Source organism: Pelmatolapia mariae, linkage group LG9, assembly GCF_036321145.2.
Source record: "Pelmatolapia mariae isolate MD_Pm_ZW linkage group LG9, Pm_UMD_F_2, whole genome shotgun sequence".
In the NCBI taxonomy this organism is placed as follows: domain Eukaryota; kingdom Metazoa; phylum Chordata; class Actinopteri; order Cichliformes; family Cichlidae; genus Pelmatolapia; species Pelmatolapia mariae.
Window position 1 is genome coordinate 16,616,350 of NC_086235.1, and position 22,769 is coordinate 16,639,118.

A 22,769-nucleotide genomic window follows, 5' to 3' on the forward strand; every position below is an offset into this window, starting at 1 on the left:
ACCTGGGGAATTTGTACAATAAAACGCGATTTTACACAGTGTATTTTTATTATTCACTTAGAGACCAGACGCTTTGATTTGTCTCTTTAAGCCTCATCTTTAATGTTTAAACCGGCACGACACGGTGAAGTGGGTGGGGTAAGCTTATAGAGGTCACAACAGCAGAAACCGCTTCGATCACATGACAGACTTAATCTGTGCGCAGAGATGTCGCACAAAATTGTTAATTTGAGAGTGAGGGATGTGAGGTTCCCGACGTCCCTGGAGCAGCACGGCTCAGACGCGATGGTAAGAAGTTTGTGCAGCTCGTTCTCCACGCGCGTGCATGTTCGCATTCACAGACACAAGAATGAGACCTTTTCCCCCCTCTCATGTCCACGCTGCAGCACACTGACCCGGACTACTCGGCCGCCTATGTGGTCCTCGACACGGACAGCGGCCTCAAAGGTTTCGGCCTCACGTTCACGTTGGGAAAAGGCACCGAGATCGGTAAGATCCACGCGGGGCGGCCTAAAAGACCCACTTTGACGAAGCTACCGCAACAAACTTGCTGTTGCATTCAAGTGCACGCAGTGAGCTCAGAATTTCTGGTTCTTGAACAGTGTGAATTTTATCAAAAGGTTTTCGGTAGGGAAAAAAAATCTCAGCTATATAGACTAAATGTGAAAACGCTGCTGTTTTTTTATTAAGCAAAATTACAACTGCTATGTAGATTTTTACATGAATACAACGTCTCATAACTTACACCACCAAATTGTTTTAAAATAAAAACGTTAACAATGCAGAAATCAGCCACATTATGGTTTATTGTCGGTGTTTCTATGGCCTACATGCTCCTTAATCATTAAAAAGTTGCAGAGAAAATATCAGATTTTGGATGACTTTTCTCTTTTTTAATTTCCAAGCCCTTCACTGCCATCTTGTGGTAGTTTTAGTCAATGCATTTCAGTTACATTACAGAGAATACTGACAACATGATATGAACATGACAAAAACGATAACATTTATAACATGTATGGTGCAGAGTTCGTAGATGCTGGAATAAAGGATGGAATAAATAAAGGATGGATTACTAGTTACTATGCACACAGTAAATACATGAGGATTGACTATAAAAATGTGTATATGGTGTGTATATATGGCATTAGTTATCTTAAATAAAACAAGAAAATAAACAAAAAAACAAACAAAAGCAAAACCAAGATATATTTCTCCCCCTTCCCAGGTTTGGTTTTAAATCCTGATTTGTATCAACTACCGCTTAACCTATATTAGTTCCTTTCAGGTTAATCTAAGTTTCTTTTAGTTGTTCTAACTCTCTGATCAATACGAGTTCACTCAGGTCTAATGGCTTGATTTAATTTAGCCTGATTCGGTTCACCCAATGCTTTCACTCGCTGTACGTGCAAAGTAGCTGGTTATAAAGCGTCAAGAGGACTTGAGTTCATGACTCAAGTCCCCTTGACATTGCAGCAACAGAAAATATTGTCAAGGCGTGCTGTGTGGTAGGTGGAGAGCAGACCCAAAATGCAGGAACCCTCAGACAAAAGTAAACTCAAAATGCAACTTTATTAGGAAGCTCAACAAAAGCATAAGATGAGCACACAACATGAAGGAGTACAGCAACGGCACGATGAAGACCAGAGGGAAACTGAGGACTTTAATCCACACATGAGGTAATTAGGAAGATGCAACACAGCCAGGCAAAACAAGACACAGGTGAACTAAGTTAGACAAATGACAGGGGAAGCAAAACTGAACATAACACAAGCAGGACAAGAGACTATCAAAATAAAACAGGAAACTACTGTTGAAACTGAGACATATTCATTAGTAATTATTCATCTCTGTCTAACATAGTGTAACTGTTACTCTGTCTCTCTCTGTTCTCTTCTCTTCCCACTCACCCTCAATTAGTGACAGTGGATATCAAAGAGTGCAGGCTTATGAGCGAGACGCCTTTGTGTAGGGTGGCACAGAGCAACAGGGAGATAAACTGGACAAAACACCGAACATCATAACTTGGCTGTTGCAGGGCTGTCATCTCAGACTCCACAGTCCCTGTATCTGTTTAAATGAGGTTTATTAAAATTATAGATCTTTGTTGAAGTTTTGATCTTCATCCAGTTTTTCTTTGTTTTTGTTGCTGGTTGAAACCCCACAGTGTTGTGCGCTGTCAAGGCCCTTGCAGGACTAGTTATCGGCAAATCTTTGCAGGAGATTGTGAGTAACTTCCGTGGATTTTACCGCCTCCTGACCAGTGATGGCCAGATGAGATGGGTGAGAGTACAAACATAACATAACAAACATGACCAGATTACAGTCATTCTTTTAGATTTCAAGCTAATATCAGTTTCACTTGACTGATGGAATCTGCTGATATTCACTCGGTGTTTAACACTTATGGGTTAATATCAATATGATTATTGAATAACTGTTAAATGACATATTTTATATTTATAAAATATGTCATTTATCTAGCGGTGCCCACACTTTTGTATCCATACCAGACAGCTTATTCAGACTGGTGGCTTTGCCAGTGTTGTTGAATAATGTATGCTTGTTTTTTTCATGCCAAAAAAACCTCCAACAATAACTAACTATAAAAAGAGATCTAGTTAATAAATGCATGATGAAAAATGTGTCTATTAACAAACTGCGGTGTACTCTCCAGTTTTGCTTTTTCTGCCAGTGCCTTTTGCTAGATGTAATTATGACTCTCGTCTGGTACAGTTAGGCCCAGAGAAAGGAGTGATCCACCTGGCCACTGCTGCAGTCCTGAATGCTGTGTGGGACCTCTGGGCAAGAGCTGAAGGCAAGGTGGGGAAATCTCAGATGAAGCTTAATAAGTAAAACTTTGTTTCTTTCATAAAGCATGACACATCATGGCTCACAGACTTTTTCCACAGCCGCTGTGGAAGCTGCTCGTGGACATGGTGAGTCAGAGATAATTTACTCCACCGATTTATGTCCGGGATGTAATCACAAGGGAAATATCATGCCATATATTTGTCAATTCAGGACCCGAAGCAGATTGTGTCGTGCATTGACTTCAGATACATCACTGATGTGCTTACAGAGGAAGAAGCTCTGGGTGAGACTGGTTTTTGACGTCATTTGACATCTGGAGAGTGTGTTGAGTACAGTTTGAGAAATGCAGTGTTACCAAAACGCTGTGTCACGCTCCTTCTGTCTTCATTCTTTTCTTAGACATACTTGTGAAAGCACAGGAGGGCAAGAAGCAGAGAGGTGAGCACACTAATTACTGCCTTTTTAGAAACCAACCAGAGCCCTTTCAGCCACCATAAAAGGCCTATATATTCCATTGAAACACAATTTAATTCAGTACATATCTTTTTTCTATCAGAGGATCAGATGCTGAAAGAGGGTTATCCTGCATATACCACCTCCTGTGCTTGGCTTGGATACTCAGACCAGCAGCTCAAGCAGGTCTCTGTTGTATAAATCGCTCAGCAAACAGTATGCCTAGTTAGGCATACTACTAACTATAATGACAGTCATGTTTCTGTTAAGCTCTGCTCGGATGCTCTTAAAAGCGGATGGACCAGATTTAAGGTGAAGGTTGGTGCTGATTTAGAGGACGACATACGCAGGTGCCGCCTCATAAGGCAAATGATTGGACCCAGCAGCACATTGGTAAGCCTGTTCTTGCCCCTGGATGTGTAATGGCATTAGGAAATTATACCAAAGGGGTTTATTTTTCTGTTAGATGATCGACGCCAACCAGAGATGGGACGTAGCCGAGGCCATAAGTTGGGTGTCCAGACTGGCTGAGGTCAAACCCCTTTGGATCGAGGAGCCCACGTGTCCAGATGACATCCTGGGTCATGCTGCTATTTCCAAGGTAAGAGAATAATTTCTAGTTTTCAGCTTGTTTATGTGTATGAAAGGCATTTCTGTGATACAGTAAGTATACGGGACAAAAGAAAGGTTGAAAAATCATCAAAACAAAGCAACCATCAGATACATTTTATGTCTTTCTGTGGTTATTTTGCATCCCTTGGCAGTCGTTTTAAACCTCTATGTGGTTGTATCATTGACTTTCTAATGAATAATATTAAGGGTAACATTAAACACAAGAACAGGACCCTCTTTCTGTCTCTTAGGTACATTCAGTCACCCATCCAGGGCTGTTGAGTGATAAACAACTTTCTTGTTGCAGGCTTTGGCTCCACTGGGGATTGGAGTGGCAACAGGCGAGCAGGTCAGATCTCAGGTCTGTTCCAACAAGCATATCTTTGATGGGTTATATTTTTAGTTGAGTTGAGTTTTCTCTCCAGTGTCACAACAGGGTGATGTTTAAGCAGTTCCTGCAGGCCTCTGCACTGCAGTTTGTCCAGATAGACAGCTGTAGGCTGGGCAGTGTCAACGAGAACCTGGCTGTGCTGCTGATGGCTTACAAGTTCCAAGGTAAAAGTTCAAGGAATAACAATCATGAATCATACGGATCCCCAAGGCATGTTTTTTAAAAGTTGCCAAAGGCCCTCAAAGGTTATTAGACAAATACTGCCTACACAGAGGAAACTCGTGGGTTTGTGTTTCTTCTTTCTCAGTGCCTGTGTGTCCTCATGCCGGTGGAGTCGGGCTCTGTGAGCTCGTCCAGCATCTGATTCTGTTTGATTACATCTGCGTGTCTGCGGATCTCAGGAACCGGTAGGAGCAGTGTTTATTTTTATCAACAGTTTGATCTCAGTGATTATAACCAAACACTGACTTTTTGATTTGTTTTCCCCCCCAGAATGTGTGAATATGTAGACCACCTCCACGAGCACTTCACTAGTCCTGTAGTTATTCAAGACGCCCACTATATGCCACCGAAGGCAAGAAACTGATTAGGAAGTCAATCTGCATTACTCTGAAGAAACAAACAAACTTTGTGTTGTTTACAGCTGCTGGTATAGATCGTTCTGCTCTTTGATTTCAGGATCCAGGCTATTCTTGTGAGATGCTGGAGGAATCTGTGAACCGACATGAGTACCCTGAAGGAGACATATGGAAACAGGAAATAAAGAAATAGGGACTATATTTTAAACATTTTAAATTTGTACAGTACAAACATTGGAGGGAAAAAAACATTCTGAAATTGTCACATAAAAGGACTGGACTGAAAATGTGAAAATGTCCAAAGAAAAATTTTAAAAGTCTTTCAGAAAGCCTGGGGAACAGAAATTAACTTTACCAAATCTGGTTCTCCAGAGCTCTTTTCCTGTTAAATCGAATATTTTTCTTCTTTCTGATCAAAGTGCCAAGTTTTAGTGAATCATTTGATTTTTTTTAATACTCTTTGAGCTTTCCTTTATAATGTAAAGTGCTGTGAGAAAACTGCTGCTGTGAAGTAGAACTATATTAATGAAACTTGAAAAATTACAAGCCAAGCTGTAAACCTTGTATTAAGTCATCTTAAGTAATCAGGTTGCAGTCATCTTTCCTTCATAAGCACTTGTCATGTAAATCCTCTAAATTCTGTCTTCTGGAGAATTTCCCTCCCATGCAGTGCTTTCAAAATGATTTTTTTTTTTTTTTAAATTAAAGACTCATTTTTCTGTTATTCCTATTTAAATACTTTGTACTTGTGACTGGCCTGCACTGAGAAATCCACCCCAGAGGTTTTGGTCGAAGCAAAAGCAATAGTCTTAAGAACTCGAGTTGAAGGTATAACTTCGGAGGTTATCCTAAGAGTCAAGGCATGGGTGATCAGGGTCACATGAGCCAAGATTAGATCACCACCAGGGTGACAACCCCACTAGCAGTCAAATACCCGAGACTCCTCATCAGCACCGACCACTGAACAAGCTTCTAGGATGAAGTCCAGTTGCCTTCAAATCCAGACAGCCACAACCTGGAAATGTTTGTTCATTTGCATTTTTTTGTAATCACATTTTTATTTATGAAATGATCAGAAATAAGAGAAAAATTCATTTCTGCCTAGTGATTCAACACACACGGTTTCTTTCTGTAAGTTGTTTGTACTTAGAAAAAAAAAAAACTCTGAGCAGCAGAAACCCATTAATAAGATATCCGAAGGCTGCTACCCTGTTTAAGCCAAACAGTTCATGGGTGTACAACTCCAGTTCATCAGTTAGCATGTAGGAAGTTGCAAATACATGAAATTAAAGACTTGTGGACAAAGCTGTAAAGTAGGCAACCTGGGCTCACTGTATGTGACACCCTTTACTTAGTTTTAATTGGTAAACCTGTCCTTTATTAGGACATATGAACATATCTTTGAACTTTGACATCTTACAAAGTCACAACTGCATCTTCAAACTCTTTAAATAAACTAAAAATCCAAGCAAACTCTCCACTTACCCACCAGTGTCATATTTTGTACTGAATGTACAACTAGATCGTGCTCAAGCTGACAAAGTTAACATCTTTATTTACAGACTTAGATAATTAATCATTTAAAACACAAAACAAAGAACTTGAAGAGAAAAAAAACACTTTGAAGTGCTTAAGGCTTAAAAGAGAGTTCACCCAAATCAGACAGAAAAAAAACTGAACTTTTAGCATGAGTGAAGCAGGCATACATTATAGTGGAGAGCATACTGTTCATTCATAACAACGTTGTGACTTGAGTTTACACAGCCATCTTCATTTTGATTGTGGGATGTGGGTTGTAGTCGTAGATCTCAAAGTCCTCCGTGCGGAAATCATCGATTTTCTCCACTTTTCTCAGGATCCTCAGTTTGGGGAATGGTCGGATCTCTCGCTGAAGCTGCACATTAAACACAAACAAACGTGTAAGTTTGAAATTTAAAAAAAGCAATGAGACATGCAAGAAGCATATTTAACTAACCCACCTGCTCTTTGAGAGGTTCAGTATGGTTGAGGTAAACATGAGCATCTCCCAGGGTGTGAACAAAGTCGCCCGGCTGAATGGACAGATTAAAAAAATATATATCAGGTGAGGATAGAGGGGACACTGCTGGACCAAACAGGTATCAAATATGACAAGAATGCTCTGGCCATACCTTGAGTCCTGTAATGTGTGCAATCATGTAGGTAAGAAGTGAATAGCTGGCGATGTTGAAAGGCACCCCTAATCCCATATCAGCTGAGCGCTGGTACAGCTGACATGACAGCTCGCCGTCGCACACGTAGAACTGGCAGAGTGCGTGGCAGGGGGGCAGCGCCATCCTAGGAAGGTCTGCAACACCACAAGACACGACAAAGATTTACCTCTTGTATAATTCTTCCCCAAATGAAACTTTAAGCAAAAGGTCTCCTTTGGCCTCACCTTTGGGGTTCCAAGCACACATGATGATGCGCCGGTCCTCTGGATTCGTTTTGATGGTGTCAATGACTTTCTGCAGCTGGTCAACACCTTGTCCTGTGTAATCTGTCCAAAGAATTGATGAAACCAGGAAAAACATGAAAACTTGACATCTCTACAAATGATTTTCATTTACAGCAGCATTTCCATATAAGCTAACACCTGTAAAACCCACAGCCTGCTGTATGTTTTACAGAATTTCTGTGCATCTTTATGAAATATTCAGAATGACTAAATAAAGGGTGGCCCTCAAATACCTTTGAGTTTACAAATTAACTATAAAGTCCAAAGGTGGATGTTTCCTCATGCACTTCCAGTTATATGTAGTAATTCAGACAGTTACTTGTATAGCTGCCGCATCAACCACAAACAAACCTGCATTCTTTTTCTTCTACTGGGATAAAAATATGGACAAATAAAGGAAAAATTATATGCGTGGCTACAGTTTGGTGAGCTGAACTGATCCTGACAAATGACTTCACAGCTTCATTCAACTGGGTGAAAACTGTACCTGCATGCATGTCTGTGTACTCTGCACCAAAGTGCCTCCACTGGAAACCATACACAGGTCCTAGGTCACCCTCCTCTCTATCAGTGAACCCAAGGTTGTCCAGGAAGTCCCGAGACCCGTTGGCATCCCAGATCTTCACTCCTTTTTCTGACAACTCCTTGGAATTTGTTGATCCCTGTGACAGATTGCAAAAATATCAGATCTAATTGATACACTGGGAAGATTTTCATTGATTTGTGTTTCTTTTGTTTTCCTGCCAGGCTCACCCTGATGAACCACAGCAGCTCCTCAAGGATCCCTCTCCAGAACACTCTCTTTGTTGTCAACAGGGGAAACTGGTCTGTGAAAGATTGCAAAAAACACATTAAGTGACGTTGCTGAGGAAGTAGGAAGCAGCTGTCATTTGCAGATGGGTATTTATGCAACGACTACCTTTATTTTATATTTTAATGTTATGCCAGTTTATACTTGTAAGTCAGTTACAGTGGTTAGCAGACTAAAAGGTGCAGATGACTTTTTTTTTTTTAAGGAAGACTTTTTCATATTATTTCATGCAGTCCTTCTGTTTTTAGCACTTTTAACACACAGATACAATGCCATACTAGCTGTAAACTGTACCTCTCAGGCTGTATCTGACTTGAGCGCCGAACAGGGACAGGACTCCAGTGTTGGTTCGGTCCCCCTTTAAGCGGCCGTTCTCCAAGATGTGCTCCACCAGACTCAGATATCCTTGTTCATCACAGAAAAATCCAGAGTGTTTCTGCTTCTCGGCCGCCGTCGTCAGCCGCTGCTTTTCCTCTTTCTCACAGCTGTCCTGCTTCGGCAGCTCCCCGGCGTGTATTTCAGAAGTTGCGGGCATTTTTGTAAATAAAACGTTTCAGTGTTTCCAGCCTCAGAATCAACTGAAGAATTCCCGCTCACTTTTTGCATTTTGTTGAGCTCCCAGGCAAACTCCTTCTCTGATTGGCTGTTCTATCGCTGTAGCCAGAACAGCCAATCAGAGAAGGAGAAGATTTTTCTTATATGGAACTCTTCCGCATGTGCAACAAAGCAAGTTTTCACGTGGGCAAAACACCACTGCGCCCCTTTGCCCGCCAAATTAGCGAGTCGATCACGTGATTGAAAACTATGAATGGATAAGAGAAATTCATACGAACAAAAGTCACCCATTCACTGTTCTTATTTACGAGATGCAAACCACGGTTATTGTAGCCAAATAAACATTAAAAAAGCGTCTTAAAACCCGTCTTTTATTAGCTGGCACGAAAACTAGAGTTTATATATATATATACATATATATATATATATATATACATATATATACATATATATACATATATATACATATATATATATATATACATATATATATATATACATATATATATATATACATATATATATATATATACATATATATATATATACATATATATATACATATATATATATACATATATATATACATATATATATATATACATATATATATACATATATATACACATACATATATATATACATATATATACACATACATATATATATATATGTATATATATATATATATATATATACATATATATATATATATATATATATATGCACACACACACACACACACACACACACACAACTATATATATATATATATATATATATATATATATATATAAAATTCACAAAATTATTTCAAAGTACTTTATTCTATACAACATGCTGTTTTGTTCAAAACTGTAAACAAAAACATACTATGAAGTGCGATTCAAAAGTACTCCTGACATAAATAACAAACAAAATAGAGGTTGAGGAGTGTACACTGTTTTATTGCATAGACGTTTAAAAATCTAAGCATCCAAATACATGAATAAGAACAACATAAACTGTGCATATGAAGGTTTAGAGGTCTATGCGGTGCATTTTCAAGTATTATACAGATCAGCTTAATTGTGCACGAGAAAACCTGAATGTCCTGGACTCTTCACTCTGCATAAAGAAACTGTTCCCATGGTGGTATGATCACATTACTCCATTCCTGTGCAGAAAAGAACTATTAAGTTTTACATTATGTAAGTGTACAGACCATTAAAAAAAACAAAAAATATAAATAATATAATTAGAGATTGATTTCATGTGGATCCAATTAATCTTTTTAAACAAGTCAATAAACAGAGGAATGCATGATTGTTTTTCTAGTCACATTATCATCTTGGATTGCAACATACTATCCAATCTGTAGCGATCGCAGTGTAAAGCGCTTTCAAATGATCGCAGTTCATTTGGGTCAAATTCAATTTGGAACTCTGCCAGGTGATGCTGGGAGCTAAATACTGCACTAAGGGTCCACAATTGTGGGATCAATACCTTTTATCTGCTGTTTATATAGTGTCAGAGCCTCTTGAGCAACATTTTGGATGAAAGCAGGGTCATCCACCTCCAGATCTGCTGGGACCAGTATGGTTACTGGGGCTGAATCCATTACAGAGACAGTGACACTGCTGTCTGCTTTAGGCTTGTTATTCTTTATCTGTTGCTGTGGACTCACCTAAAAGATGAGAAGAGATGAAAATGAAAGTAGCCGTCTGGCTCAAAATTGCAGCCTTGGCTTGTTGCAACCTTAATAAAAGCTTCCCAATTTATACAGCAAAGATAATGTCTACAGATGCAGCATCACTAACCACATACCAATATCACACTGAAGATGCTGTGTGGGTCCACTGTGCTATTGGACAGCTGACTGACCCAGCCATACTTGTCATGCATGCTGCTGAGCCACATCTGAGTGTCTGCTGTGTGTCTGTGGACCAGCTGCAGCCTGCCGTCATACTGCTGACGGGAGGCGTTTAGCAGCATGTACATCTCCTCCATCTCAGAGTGCAACTGCTGCACGTTGGGGCATGCTGTAAGAGGAGGCAAAATTAATCAACAACTATTTTAACAATGAATGAACCATTTAAGTAAAGCCTCAAAAATGCCCCAAACAAGTTGATTCCCATTTCTCAGATGTGAATGTTCTGTTTTTATGTCTGCTAAATCATTTTAATTAGACCATATTGTTGGGTTTGGACTGGTTGTCAGACCCAACAAGCTATGTGGCATTGAGGCTCTAGGAAATTGTGACAGACATTTTTTGTTTTCCATTGTTTTCCTTATTTTTAATATCAAATAAAACCCGCTAAATCTGTGTTATGCTCTTGCACTGTCTGAAACACAGTTTTAAACTGTTTATATGTGTCTGTGTGGGAACAGTGGCAAAATAAATCTGGATTTACCCTTTAACAGATAATCCCTGCATGTCTCACACAGGTCTTGAAGCTTCCAGCACTCTGATGCTTGTCTGCGGAGTCTTCTGCACATATATCCGCTCTGCGGCGGTCCCATTGCATAAAACGAGCCTGTATCTTTGTAGGTGGACATGAATTATGTTACACACAAACAATGGTTGTCTACAAACACACACATTTAAGAGTGCAGCGTTGTGCATCAGATACCTCGACTTGATTGCTGAACGTACTCTTCAGCTTCTTTTATCTCCTCAAACAAATCAGCCACTGGGGCACTGAAGCCTCCCAGCACGCTCTTCCCAATGTCAAGCACTGAGTGAAGAACGTGCTCCAAACCCACCAACCCAAGGAAGCCAGAGCTTGACCCTCTGGTCGAAAGCGTGCTGGATTGGAGCTCAGTAGCGAAGGTTTCTAGAAAGGCATGACCAAACACAGGTTGCATCTTCTTGGCCAGACCAATGCTCTGGTTGTACAAAAGGCTGATGTTTGACAACAGCTCACTGAACGATGCTTCAGCCTGCAGCAGCTCCATATTGGATTTGTCCTCTGTGACCTGCTTTTCAGCTGCGACACTTCCACCTGAATTCTCCTCATTTTTATTGTGGACCTGCTCGGCATCTTCTAATTTAGTGGCCATTTTCCTGAAAAACTCCTCTACCTGAAGGGAGAGAGAGAGATTCACAGAGACATGTTTGCACCTTAAACATCAGTCCTAAAGAGATTCCTTTTGTTGGAATGTGCTGAAGTCAAACCTTGAACGAGAAAGAGGCGAAGCCGCGGCGACACGTAGATGTATAGAAGGCCTTACAAGAATCTTCCAAACATGGTCGGCACTCCCCAAAGGAAGATTTGGTTAAATCTTGACATTGTTGTTCGGCTTCCTCGAGTTTTTGCTGTGTTTCTTTGGCCAGCTGCATCACCCCCTAAAATCCCCCCAAAAAACAGAAAACTCTGTCACAGATACATTCACTTTTAATAAACCACAGAGGATAAGATGAAGTCTGAGGCTCTGGCACACAGCCCTGCCCAGCGTTCTGAAAACACTCAGAAAATATAATAATCTACAGACAGTTAATTTATCCTGACTGCAGTAAAACTACACCCCAGACTCACTTAACCAGCTGCACTCCCACACTCATTATTCACTGTCTGCTTTGAGGTCTCTCCGTGTGACTTTGTCTTTGTGAAGCAGAAAATATGCGGTGGGTTTCAGAAAAATGCACAAGGACTGGCATGAAACCGTTTAAACACGATTTTAATTGCGGGTACATCTTACACCAGCCACAAATGCCGTGCAGGATTTTTGAAACTGGACGATCAGCACAGTGCAAAACAAACAGAATTCACCTTCTTCTTATCACTGCTGTGCCTCAGTGCATCCATCAGGTGCCTGTGCTTCTCTTCTTTCTTCTCCATCATTTCCTTCACCTGCTTCACTCCAAGCAAAGTTCCCTTTAGTTCCTCATCAACATACTGCTCTCCAGCTGCGGAAAGCCCTGCACACACCGGTGGAACACACAATACTTTAAGCTCTGCAACAGTAATCACTGATATCTTGTTTTTTGCTTTTCTTTTCCGTCAGCGAAGGCCTTACTTTTCAGTGTTTCCTCGCTGATCGGAGGAGAGTCGGCGGCACAGAGCATGACTTCAGCGATGAAGAGAATCTGAGCAAGAAACCTCCACATCCTGCCTCAAGCTTCAGAAAAGGAGAAGAATTAATTTTTTTCTAGCAAAAAGAAACAACGACCACAAGGTGGTGCCAGCTCTCAAGAAAATTTATATATAATATTTACAGCATGAAGGGGAGTGGATAAAATGTCAGTTCATTAGTATCCAATATGAAATCAATGTCAAACCAATAAACATGATGAGCTGAACAGATCCACTAAGGCAGCTGTCAGTTAATCTTTTTGGATTTGTTCATTAGTATCACATTAGGAAATATGATGGCTTACTACCATAAAGTGCAGATGAATTATACATAAAGGTGAATATCCAAAAAATGTACACAACAAAACCTCAAATTACTACACAATTGTTTTCTTAAATAAGCTGAAAGCAACAGTAAGTAAATAGTAAATAACAGGAAACAACCGTAATTGTGTGTTTTTGCTCTGAATGCTACATATTTACTTAGTTTATGGTGTCTTATCAATGCAAATTATTCCCATTAACCTTCAGTGAACACAGAGTAAGATGTCTTCCAGGTTGCACACATTTAAAATATCTAGTTAAAAAAAAACAACAGCTGTATTGCAAGTCACCTCCAATATCTCATCCAAGTCTGCTGTTGCACTGCAACTGTGCCATTCTGTGCAAAACACAAACCAAAGAAATGTAGAACAAGCTTTTACCTTGAGAGCTCTGAAAATATCCAACTCCCGAAAAAAAAGCAGCAGCTTGTGCTTCTGGAGGGATGAGACTGACACAGTCTGGTTCCTCCGAGGATTGTTCTATTTTTATGGATCTACTCAGCAGTACAGATCCTATTAGTGCGTTTGCATTATTGGTTATTAAGCCTTATGCGCGCTACATACCTGCAGATCAACTTTAATGCTCTGTAAATATAATATGCTCAGTTGTTTGTCTGTCTCACGCACTTAATGGTCTCTAACATAGTCCAGAGCCCTCCTTAGGTAAAACTTTATGCTTTAATCTCTATCAGCCTGACAGTAAGCCTGAGCCCCCTGCAGAGAATTGGCACACACACTGGCATGGTCTCAATCATGGGTTAAGCTCTGCACTGCAGGCCACAACAGGAGCAGGAGGACTGCACATGCACACGTGCACACCATACACAAAACAGGGTAACTGAAAAGAGGAAATACGGCTGCTCTTAGTTTAAGCTTTAACAACAAACTGTGTAGACTTTCAGTTTATGTTGCTTGTATTCTGTTTTTCTACCATTCCAGGCAGCCATTCATTTCTGTAGGGTATAAAAAAAAATCAGTAGAAGACAGCTGTGTAATCCAGTCCAGGGAACGCTAAATATGGTTTACATTGATAAGAACCCTGACTCTACAATGTGCACTGTCATTTCAACTTCATGTAATACAGCTGTATGCCTTGTGATATGGTTACCTGTGCTGTAAATGTACTAGCTGGTGATGAACAGCCAAAAGAAACTGCATGTAATCCTTTAGGCTCTTGTGTCTTACTGAAACCCATCTGTCATCATGAGTAACCAGAACAGCTACAAAGCTTTCTGGCACTCTGTCTGAAACTCTTCCGGTTATGGAGAATGATATTGTGACTGTATGCATTATCACTTAGTAATTAACCATCTAACTTTACATACAACATTTTTATACTTAGTTTTCCTCATTGAAACATCAGTATTTGTGCGTTTCTCCACTTACGTATTCAGACTTTTCCTTTAGTTTGTTACCGATCTGTCTTCCATCCACACAGAGAAAACTGGAAACTAGTGCACTGATCCTGGAAGTCATCATACTTAAAATAGTGTGTCATAAGACCGAAAGCTTGGTACAAAAACTGGACTGTGTAGGAACCCAGAGCAGAGACAGCAGAAGGTTTTACGATGTTTATTGGTTAAACTCAAAATATGATAAAGACAGAGGCAATAAAACACAGGACTTGACGTGGCGAGGCCTAGTTTACGTGGCTAGCTTGACGTGGATTGAGAGGGGGAATTGATGTACACTGGAACGTAGCAGTTTAGCAGTCACACCGAGGAGAGAGGACAACTGAATTAGGGAGGTAGTGGAGAGGAGCTCTGTAGATGGTTAGTATGTTTTACAAATTTTCTTACTTGCAGGTGGAGTGAGTAAGCGATGAGGGAGGGTGACGTGAATCCGGAGTGAGCTGGACAGTGTGGGATGGCTGACCTGAGATCTGAAGGTTCCTGATGACGTGCAATAGCGGAAGGGCAGGCAGGTGAGGTACAGAGTGATTTCCAAGATTGGGTAAAGTATCCTGAGTCCAAAAGAGGAGCTTAAGCTTGAGGTTTGAGTCAAGGTGAGTCCTGGAACTGTGGCACAAGAAAATAAGGTTAGCAGAGTAAATTACAAGGAGAGCCTGAAATATGTAAGCTGGCTACCAACATGAGTTGATGATGAACTGGCTGTGAATGAACGTCAGCGTGAGGCCTAAATCACTCTGGCTTGATTGCCTGCAATCAGCTCCAGGTGCGTAGAACTGCAGAGGAGAAGATGGCCCTGCCCAGGGGCAATACCAGCTAGACTCGGGATCCTGATGGAAAATTCCAGCTGCACACCTGGAGCTGTATTAAAGACACTATTTTTTAATTAATCTTAAAAACTTTAACTGAAAACTTTACTACCAGGAGGCAGTGTTGGTCTAATGAGTTTGTTGAAATTTTTCCAGATGTTTGCAGCTGCTTCTGTTTTTTTAAAAAGTATATATATTTATTTAAGATGCTTTGGAATTTGCAGGCTGCCATTCTAAATAAAAATGTTTAATCATTTACTGGTTGGATAAAGGTTACATTGACTCACTGCCCCCTCATGTGGTACAAAGTGGTATTACATAAAAGTACAACCCAGCCCTCTTTCACCTTATTTTTATATCTCTTTTTCAGGCATAAAGTCATAGTGGTTGCATTTTGAAATCCTGTTGGTAAGTTTAGCTGTGGAAGATTTAAGACTATTTTTAAAAACAGGATTTTACAGTAAGAATTAGTCTCTTTTTTTTTTAGAGCTTGTCACTGCTGCCCCCAAGTGATCATAATTTTCTTTCTCTTTTTTTAAGGCATGAACGGTTATGTTGAGGTACAGTTTTAAAAAATTAAAAAGTTATTAAACTATCTCAGCAGTCTATGGAAAAGTACTTTCTCTAGTCTGCCACCAGTGAATCTCTCCTGCAGCAATTGAATGATTTGAGTTGCCATTTTTCTAATCACTACATGGCGGCACCATGGCAAATGTGGAATTCCTGTATGCTTTCTAAATCTCCTGCTAATCTGAACCCACTGCAGAAAGCCTTGACCCAGCAAATGAGGTCCCAACCCCTGAATAAGGACCAGCAGGAGCTTGGCAGTAAGCTACCTGACCCTCAGCTGTTTTTTATTAGCTCACCACGATCTCTCTCTGTGCCCCAGTACTAGCCTGCTGCTCCAATCATAGCCGACAGTAAAATAACAGTTTTGAAGCCTTTAGTAAAACAAGTAATTAGTTGCTTTATCATCTCAACTTGGTCTGAAGTATGTTATGTGGCAGACTGGGTCAAACTCAAGCTATTAGTGCTGAGCCAGAGTTAGAAGGCCGTGTTATCCAAAGAAAGAAGAACAAACAGATCTGAGCTGGACGTGTGTGCTGCTTTCCTTCCAAGCCCAGAGGATTCCAGTGCTGAGACACTTGATGTTGTCTGCATCCGTTTCTGGAAAATTTACTGGCATGAAGTGAGCGAGTGTAAAAAGATTAGCATCATGTAACCCAGTGACACTAACCTGGACTGTGAAGACGCAAGAGTGGGCCTGTCTCATTTCTTTGATGTTCCTTGTTAGTCTGGGAGGATGCAGCTGGAGCTCTGTGTTTGATCAGTGATCTGAAGACTGTGGATACAGGAAGTGTCCGGGAATTATCACAACACCTGGAAGAGTTAAAGAAAAATGGCCCCCAGTGAACCTTACAGTCTAATATGGATAAACAGCGGACACTTCTCAGCAAAATAAGTTATTTCTAGAGGAAGTGCAATCAGCCATGTTGTCATGAGGGTGTTATTGTGCTTTATCAAACAGAGCTCATTTAGACATCATGGCAATAAAAATGCATAGTTATAGTTTTTCACTAATTTATGCATGTAGCTGGATCATGCAAACTTTTTTTTTTATACCTTTGAAGTACAGCTCTCAAGCAGCCATAAGACTTTTTCTTGAATCTATAAGTTTTTGATTTTAGTTTTTGTATGCCTGCTATTTTTTCCTGCAGGATTCTCTCCTGTTCTGTGGAAGCAATGGAAAATACTCTGCAGTGTTTTGCAGGATTGTGGGGCTGCCGTGATAAATCAGATGATAACACATCCCCAAACAGCATGTTTAATCTATTACCGCAGGGAGGCTGATATTAAAATTATTTTTTAAATCCTTGAAGGACATGAGATATGAGCCTAAATATGCAAAACAGAAAATGGGCAGAAATGTCACGGTGCTCCCCTCCACCTTCTCCAACCTTTGAAATTATCTCTAATGGGTACCAGATTTTTACCCGGGGGACGAGATTGCTATCAACCCCCTGTAACCTAATCTCATCTCCGGCTGGATTACTGCAGCGTCGGGCGACGTTTCGCGGTCTGTAGTGCTGAAAGCAGTCCGCACCTCCTCTGTCCCCACAGGAGGAGGCTCAGCAGGAGGGCCGGGGACCGTCACTGCTTTGAAAGGCTGTGCAGCACAGATGTAGTAACAAATTTAGTTGTCAAGTTATGTATGAAAGTTGTGCAGAAATTGAGTCCAGTGCCGGAAATGAAGCATCTTAGCTTTCACAATAAAAGCGTGCCTAAATTAAATTTAGATACCTTAAAAGCACTTAGAAAATCTAAAAGAGAGGACAGAAAATGTCATCTATATGTTGTTACAAATGACTAATAGATTAGTTTTTTCCCCATAAATGTGTCAAAGCAAAGATTTTGAGCTTGACACAGAAGTTGTTTTCTGATGTCTTGAAACCAAGAACCAAGGTTATCCTAACTGGGCGTTCATAAAGTCAGCAAAGAGGCACAGAAAAGAAGATCAGACACCAGCGAGGGAGGATAAGAAAGACAGATGCAACAACGTTGTTATCCCCTATGTAGCCGGTGTATCAGAGAAACTCAGGAGAGTTTTCTCCAAGCACGGCATCCCAGTGTACTTCAGACCCAGCAACACACTCAGACAGAAACTGGTTCACCCGAAAGACAAAACTCCAAAACACAGACTTAACAACGTGGTGTATGCTGTACAGTGCAGCGAGGAATGCCCAGACCTCTACATTGGAGAGACCAAACAGCCACTTCACAAGCACATGGCACAACATAGAAGAGCCACCTCCACAGGACAAGACTCAGCAGTCCATCTGCATCTTAAGGATAAAGGTCACTCTTTCGAGGATGCCAATGTTCACATTTTGGACAGAGAGGACAGATGGTTTGAAAGAGGAGTGAAAGAAGCCATCTATGTCCACTGTGAGCGACCATCTTTGAACAGAGGCGGTGGTTTACGACACCAACTGTCTGCCATCTATAATCCAGTTTTGAGTTCCCTCCCCAGACGCCTTAATGCCCACTCACATCCTGGGCCATCTGACCTCAGGAATTCACACGACAAGGTGGGGCCAGGTTTCACAATGAGCATACCCGAAACCCTGGCTGATTAGGTCCCACACCCGCTTTCACACCTTGGCTCATGTGATTAGAGGATCACCAGGGGGTCCTTTGTCCCTCTTTGGGGGGATACTCCCACTGGGTTTAAGTCTGGGACTCTCGGCCATTTGACCTTAGAACTGAAGAAGCTTCTCGGATGAGAGGTGAAACGTCTTCAAGCAACTTTAAGAAGTCCAGACGCTTTTCTTTGCTAACTCCTTTGACTACGATGACCTGGATGACTGAGAACCTTCACAGACATGAAACCAAGAAATGTGCAAAAGACCCGAGGCATCCTTCATATCTTTATATTTTACTAGGAAAATATGTGCAGTCACTTGTTGAAAAATATATACACACATGGAAATACAGTATATAAGACAAAAACACAGCTTGTGCAAAAAGGTGAAAAGTCAATATTTAGTGTGATCTTTTTTTTATGAACACAGCCTGAAATCTCTTAGGCAGGGCTTCTTTTAATTTCTTTAAGCAGGCTTCAGGAAAATGTTGGCTGCCTTTTGTTCTGTTCCCTGTTAGGATGATTCGACACTGCTTCAATAATGTTGAGGTTCGAGCTGTAGGAAAGCCAGTGCATGGCAGAGAGTGTTGTGTGTGTTTTTAATTCAGATATGCTTTTATTGCATCAGCAGTTTGTTTGGAACGAGTGCCATGCGAAATCCTATCCTGTAGATAGAATTTAGGGCTACCACTTGACAAGAGGTGACAGGTTTTCAGTAATGTTATATTTAATAAACTGTTTGGTAAATGTTTGGTATTTTTTCATAGAAAGAAGAAATGGGAACAAATTTTGTGAAAGGCATGTTGGAAAAGTTCATCTTCCTGAAATAGGTTGTATTTTCTGTGGTTTAAGGGGTGGAAAAGAGGTGGGTTGACTACAATTTATTCTGAAAGGACCACCGGAAACACAACTTGCTGCTTTGTGTAACTTAACACTGGTCTAAGTCTCAGCTCAGCTCTCCTTTAGCTCAGCGCTCCGGGATCATCTCAGCTCTCCCGCAAACACTCTTCTGAGCCACAGCAAGCAAGAAAGCAGAAACGATGGGAATTTAAACTGAGAGTCATGAAAGTCAATGCACACTTGTAGCTTTAAAAAAGTCCTTTAATTATAGTGTGTTGGAACAAGTTTACACTTCTGCACTGGATGGTGAGATGCGCATAAAGTGACAGCGGTCCTCATCTCTTCTACAGTTCTCAACGAGTGATAAAACGCCATGAAAGGTACGTAGTTGTTGCTGCAGAAAGAAAAGTGCAAGACCTTTACTTTCATTCAAATATTGCATTGATTTAACATGTAAGTGTTTCTTTGTGTTCTGCGAGTGCTCACATCTGGATGACATTACGCTACTGCGCAGCAGAAGTTGTAAAATGCAGTTTTTTCCACCACCAGTTTCATCCCATTGAAAGAATTAAAACACCAAATAATGTTTGCGCAATTTGGCTGCTAAACTGATAATTTGAGAATTTTTTTTTAAAAAAAGCCCAAATCTAACAAACGAGGGGAAAGAGAGGCTTTAGATGCACTTGATTTTAAGCATGAGAAAGAGAAGGGTTTGACTGATGATGACCAGTGAGCACCACCTGCAGAGCTTCATCACTGACTGCTGTGTTTGTGCTTAAACTCCAACAAGTAGCCGATTAAAGACAACAATCTGCAGGCTTTCTAATTCATCAGCACCTTCCTCGTGTAGAGTGAACTGGAAGGGAATTAGCACTCAGGAATGTGTGATCCACTTTGCAACAGTGGCTCCTGATCTAGTCTAAACGCCCCCCCTTCGGGAAAGTCATCCCTCCCTGGCTCCCCCATCACTCCCCCTTACCCATGTCACCCTCCTCCTGGCCCCATCTGTTAACCATTACCAGTGATGTTCTCTGTGCTCCGCTCCAGTCTTCAGTGCAGTGTAGCAGTGTAATTAGGGTTTACTGTCAACAACCCAGAGAAACCGCAGCCTGTGGTTTTTACAGTTCTGTGGACCTCCTATCTCTAAACTCACACTCACACATACACAGAGGAGATGATACTCTATTATCTCTAGCATAAATCCTCACTGGCTGCACTGATCTTTGCATTTAAAGATAACTTTATACATTTTTGACTCTACGCAGCAGCCCGGTAGTGTCTCTATCACTTTTATGTTATTTATGGAGTCCTACCAACTGTCTCAGATACCGTGTACCCCTAGTTGTGTGACCTATTTATGTCATATGTTTCTGATTATGTCACGCAGACGACTTTGCAGACGAGGAGGAAGTACAGTCTTTTGGATACAAGAGGTTCGGTGAGTAAGACGTGACCTTTTCTTCTTTTTAATCACAAAACTCCTTTTTTGTGTGAATAAAAAGCCATGAATTAAAGGGCCTTAGTGTGTGGGCCCACCTCCTTCTCTCTTTCTGCTGCTGCATACCTACAATTACCTGGATATTTATGAGCATGTTGCTCTAATTGAATCACTTTATGTCAGGACAGACAGCTGGCTGCCTGAACCTCATCTGTCCCGATAGTCGTCGCTAATGGTTTTGCCTCTGATGGCAGGATTTTAGGCTGAACATAAATGTGGCTGACAGTCTGTGAGGTCCAGCTTGCCGCAGGCTCAACGACTGCTGACAGAGCTCTCCAGATCAAGAAGTTTCAAAACCTCCCCTTTATCCACTTAAACCGAGTCACTTAAACATGTTGACTCACACAAACATGCCGAGAACCTCAAAAATGTGGCTACTCAAACTCAGACTGTAGTCAATGCATGTCCGTCTGTTGTGGTACATGCATTTTTGTGTGTGTATAGAAGTGTGTTCATGCACAGGCAACATATGGGTTTTTTTGCCCAGTTTACAGAGGCTTTCTTTACAGATCTGTATATTATGAATTCTTTGAAGGCCCCTTTTATCCTCATTTCCACTCTGCAAGAGAAGCTTTACATGACTCACACACTTTTTTATTTTCATGCTGGGCTCTGGTGCATACCTGCAACTTATTCATTGTCTGAAGCAAGCTTCTTCTTTTAGCTTCGTTCCCTTTAAGCCAACTTTGTTCTGATTGGCTGCCCCTTAAAAACAGATGGTTTAAATACCATGTGGGTGGGGTTTCTATGCTCACAGTCAGAGCTGTGTGCCTAAGATTTGGATCAGTCTGAAGCCTGAATCTTAGGCTCAGAGGAATTACTTCAATACAGTCTGACCTCATTATTTAAAACTTTGGTCACAGCTAATAAGCAAAAGCACAATAGAGCCACTTTAAAGCAAAAGTCATTAGTGATTAGACTTGCAACATCTTACAGTAACTAAAAAGGCTGAATAGAGATTAAAATACATGAAAGTAAACAGTGAAAAACTAGACGACAAAGCAGAACGTCTAGTTGAGCTGTTGCAGCAGGATCTTGTTTCTACGATATGTCCTCCAGCTGTTATGACCACTGATGCGGTTGTAACCCAAAAGCAAACAGAGGAACAGCAGCTGATTATTCAGAAGGTTTTTACCAGTCTACAGTCTAAATACATCAAAGCTGGTATCCTACTGAAGTTAATCCATCACTGTCACCCTCTGTCTTATAAAATTTGGTTACAAATTGCTGAAATTTCAGTTTCCCAGCACACTAAGTGTTTAACGCAAACTATTCTTGCCCTCTAAAGATTGCTCTCTGTAACAACAGGCAGTCCCTTTCCACTTATCACTGTACTACATTCTGTAATGATTGTGAAAGTCAGCAGTAGCTTCGGGGAAAGTATCCTTGTGACTCTCTGCAGTTTTGAAGTGTTTTTCTGCCAAACAAATAGTTCCCATGACTAATGCATCCTAATTTTTAGTAATTTGGGCAAATTGAGTGTTTTAAACAACACCTCTGCTCAGTGTTTTCCCTCAAAGCCAGCTTTAATACCATCCACTCTGCTCCAGTAATGCACTTTTTCTCCTCTTGCCCATACATAATGTATGATTAATGATGTACAGTCTCTCCATCACAAGCACTTTTTTAAAAACAGGATCTGCTTTCAGTTGTTTTTCTGTACTTGCTGCTGATGTGCTGTTGGGTTCACTGCTTCAGCATATTCGCTATTCATGCTTTTGGATAATGCTTAAAAACCAAACCAAGGGACCAACCCTCTGTCACACACGCTAAAGAGCATTATCATTATTATTCTCACTGCAGGCATGAGCACATGCCCCATAACTGCTCATCGAATTGCGATCAGGAGTCTCAGAGTCGCTGTATTCAGGGTGTTACTGGAGTATGACTCATTCACACACAGTTTGGCTGAAGTCCGTGAGAGTGGAAAGGAGGCAGCAGGCTACGCTGTCTAACTCAGGACCAGCGGAGACGAATTCAAGCTGCGTCCAAGCACACGGTCCCTT

The 22,769-nt window shown here is 40.9% G+C and overlaps 4 protein-coding genes across 5 annotated transcripts in view; 2 read left to right on the forward strand and 2 right to left on the reverse strand.

The window, feature by feature from the left end:
- The first annotated feature begins 42 nt into the window (after positions 1-42).
- On the forward strand, positions 43-5,569 carry enosf1 (enolase superfamily member 1). The gene is made up of 15 exons (XM_063483453.1): positions 43-288; positions 387-489; positions 2,165-2,280; positions 2,734-2,820; positions 2,910-2,936; positions 3,022-3,094; positions 3,211-3,249; positions 3,368-3,450; positions 3,535-3,657; positions 3,731-3,865; positions 4,184-4,225; positions 4,302-4,431; positions 4,575-4,674; positions 4,760-4,841; positions 4,946-5,569. The coding sequence occupies exons 1-15, from the start codon at positions 208-210 to the stop codon at positions 5,036-5,038; spliced, it is 1,314 nt and encodes a 437-aa protein (XP_063339523.1). The 5' UTR covers positions 43-207; the 3' UTR covers positions 5,039-5,569.
- Positions 5,570-5,678: 109 nt separating this feature from the next.
- On the reverse strand, positions 5,679-9,060 carry tyms (thymidylate synthetase). The gene is made up of 7 exons (XM_063483455.1): positions 8,427-9,060; positions 8,075-8,148; positions 7,809-7,983; positions 7,262-7,363; positions 6,996-7,171; positions 6,825-6,896; positions 5,679-6,739 (listed from the first exon to the last, which is right to left on the reverse strand). The coding sequence occupies exons 1-7, from the start codon at positions 8,665-8,667 to the stop codon at positions 6,602-6,604; spliced, it is 978 nt and encodes a 325-aa protein (XP_063339525.1). The 5' UTR covers positions 8,668-9,060; the 3' UTR covers positions 5,679-6,601.
- A 553-nt stretch (positions 9,061-9,613) lies between these two features.
- On the reverse strand, positions 9,614-13,668 carry LOC134634317 (clusterin-like protein 1). Of its 2 annotated transcripts, XM_063483452.1 has the most exons (10): positions 13,447-13,667; positions 12,687-12,788; positions 12,440-12,588; positions 11,845-12,015; positions 11,594-11,750; positions 11,300-11,503; positions 11,081-11,209; positions 10,494-10,708; positions 10,173-10,353; positions 9,614-9,843 (listed from the first exon to the last, which is right to left on the reverse strand). In XM_063483452.1, exons 2-10 carry the CDS (start codon positions 12,775-12,777, stop codon positions 9,833-9,835), a joined length of 1,308 nt encoding a protein of 435 aa, XP_063339522.1. In that variant the 5' UTR covers positions 12,778-12,788; positions 13,447-13,667; the 3' UTR covers positions 9,614-9,832. The 2 variants fall into 2 exon arrangements, with proteins under 2 accessions (XP_063339522.1, XP_063339521.1); XM_063483451.1 differs by having other exon boundaries at positions 11,300-11,750; positions 13,447-13,668.
- A 5,712-nt stretch (positions 13,669-19,380) lies between these two features.
- Positions 19,381-22,769, forward strand: part of LOC134634345 (collectin-12-like) — a 41,209-nt gene continuing 37,820 nt past the window's right edge. The window contains exons 1-2 of the mRNA XM_063483495.1: positions 19,381-19,645; positions 20,653-20,703. Of these exons, the coding sequence (XP_063339565.1) occupies positions 19,639-19,645; positions 20,653-20,703 (58 nt within the window). The 5' untranslated portion in view covers positions 19,381-19,638. The remainder of the gene's footprint in view (positions 19,646-20,652; positions 20,704-22,769) is intronic.

Excerpts from the sequence above, each read along its gene's own strand:
- tyms (XM_063483455.1), bottom strand. The coding sequence starts at position 8,667 with ATGCCCGCAACTTCTGAAATACACGCCGGGGAGCTGCCGAAGCAGGAC. Across the intron at positions 7,364-7,808 it reads GTACACAGACATGCATGCAG|ATTACACAGGACAAGGTGTT; the intron begins GTACAGTTTTCA and ends TTCTTTGGACAG. Across the intron at positions 6,740-6,824 it reads CTGAACCTCTCAAAGAGCAG|CTTCAGCGAGAGATCCGACC; the intron begins GTGGGTTAGTTA and ends TTTAATGTGCAG.
- enosf1 (XM_063483453.1), top strand. The coding sequence starts at position 208 with ATGTCGCACAAAATTGTTAATTTGAGAGTGAGGGATGTGAGGTTCCCG. Across the intron at positions 2,821-2,909 it reads GGGCAAGAGCTGAAGGCAAG|CCGCTGTGGAAGCTGCTCGT; the intron begins GTGGGGAAATCT and ends CTTTTTCCACAG. Across the intron at positions 4,675-4,759 it reads TCTGCGGATCTCAGGAACCG|AATGTGTGAATATGTAGACC; the intron begins GTAGGAGCAGTG and ends TTTCCCCCCCAG.
- LOC134634317 (XM_063483451.1), bottom strand. The coding sequence starts at position 12,777 with ATGTGGAGGTTTCTTGCTCAGATTCTCTTCATCGCTGAAGTCATGCTC. Across the intron at positions 11,751-11,844 it reads TCGCCTCTTTCTCGTTCAAG|GTAGAGGAGTTTTTCAGGAA; the intron begins GTTTGACTTCAG and ends CTCTCCCTTCAG. Across the intron at positions 10,709-11,080 it reads CAGGGATTATCTGTTAAAGG|CATGCCCCAACGTGCAGCAG; the intron begins GTAAATCCAGAT and ends CTCCTCTTACAG.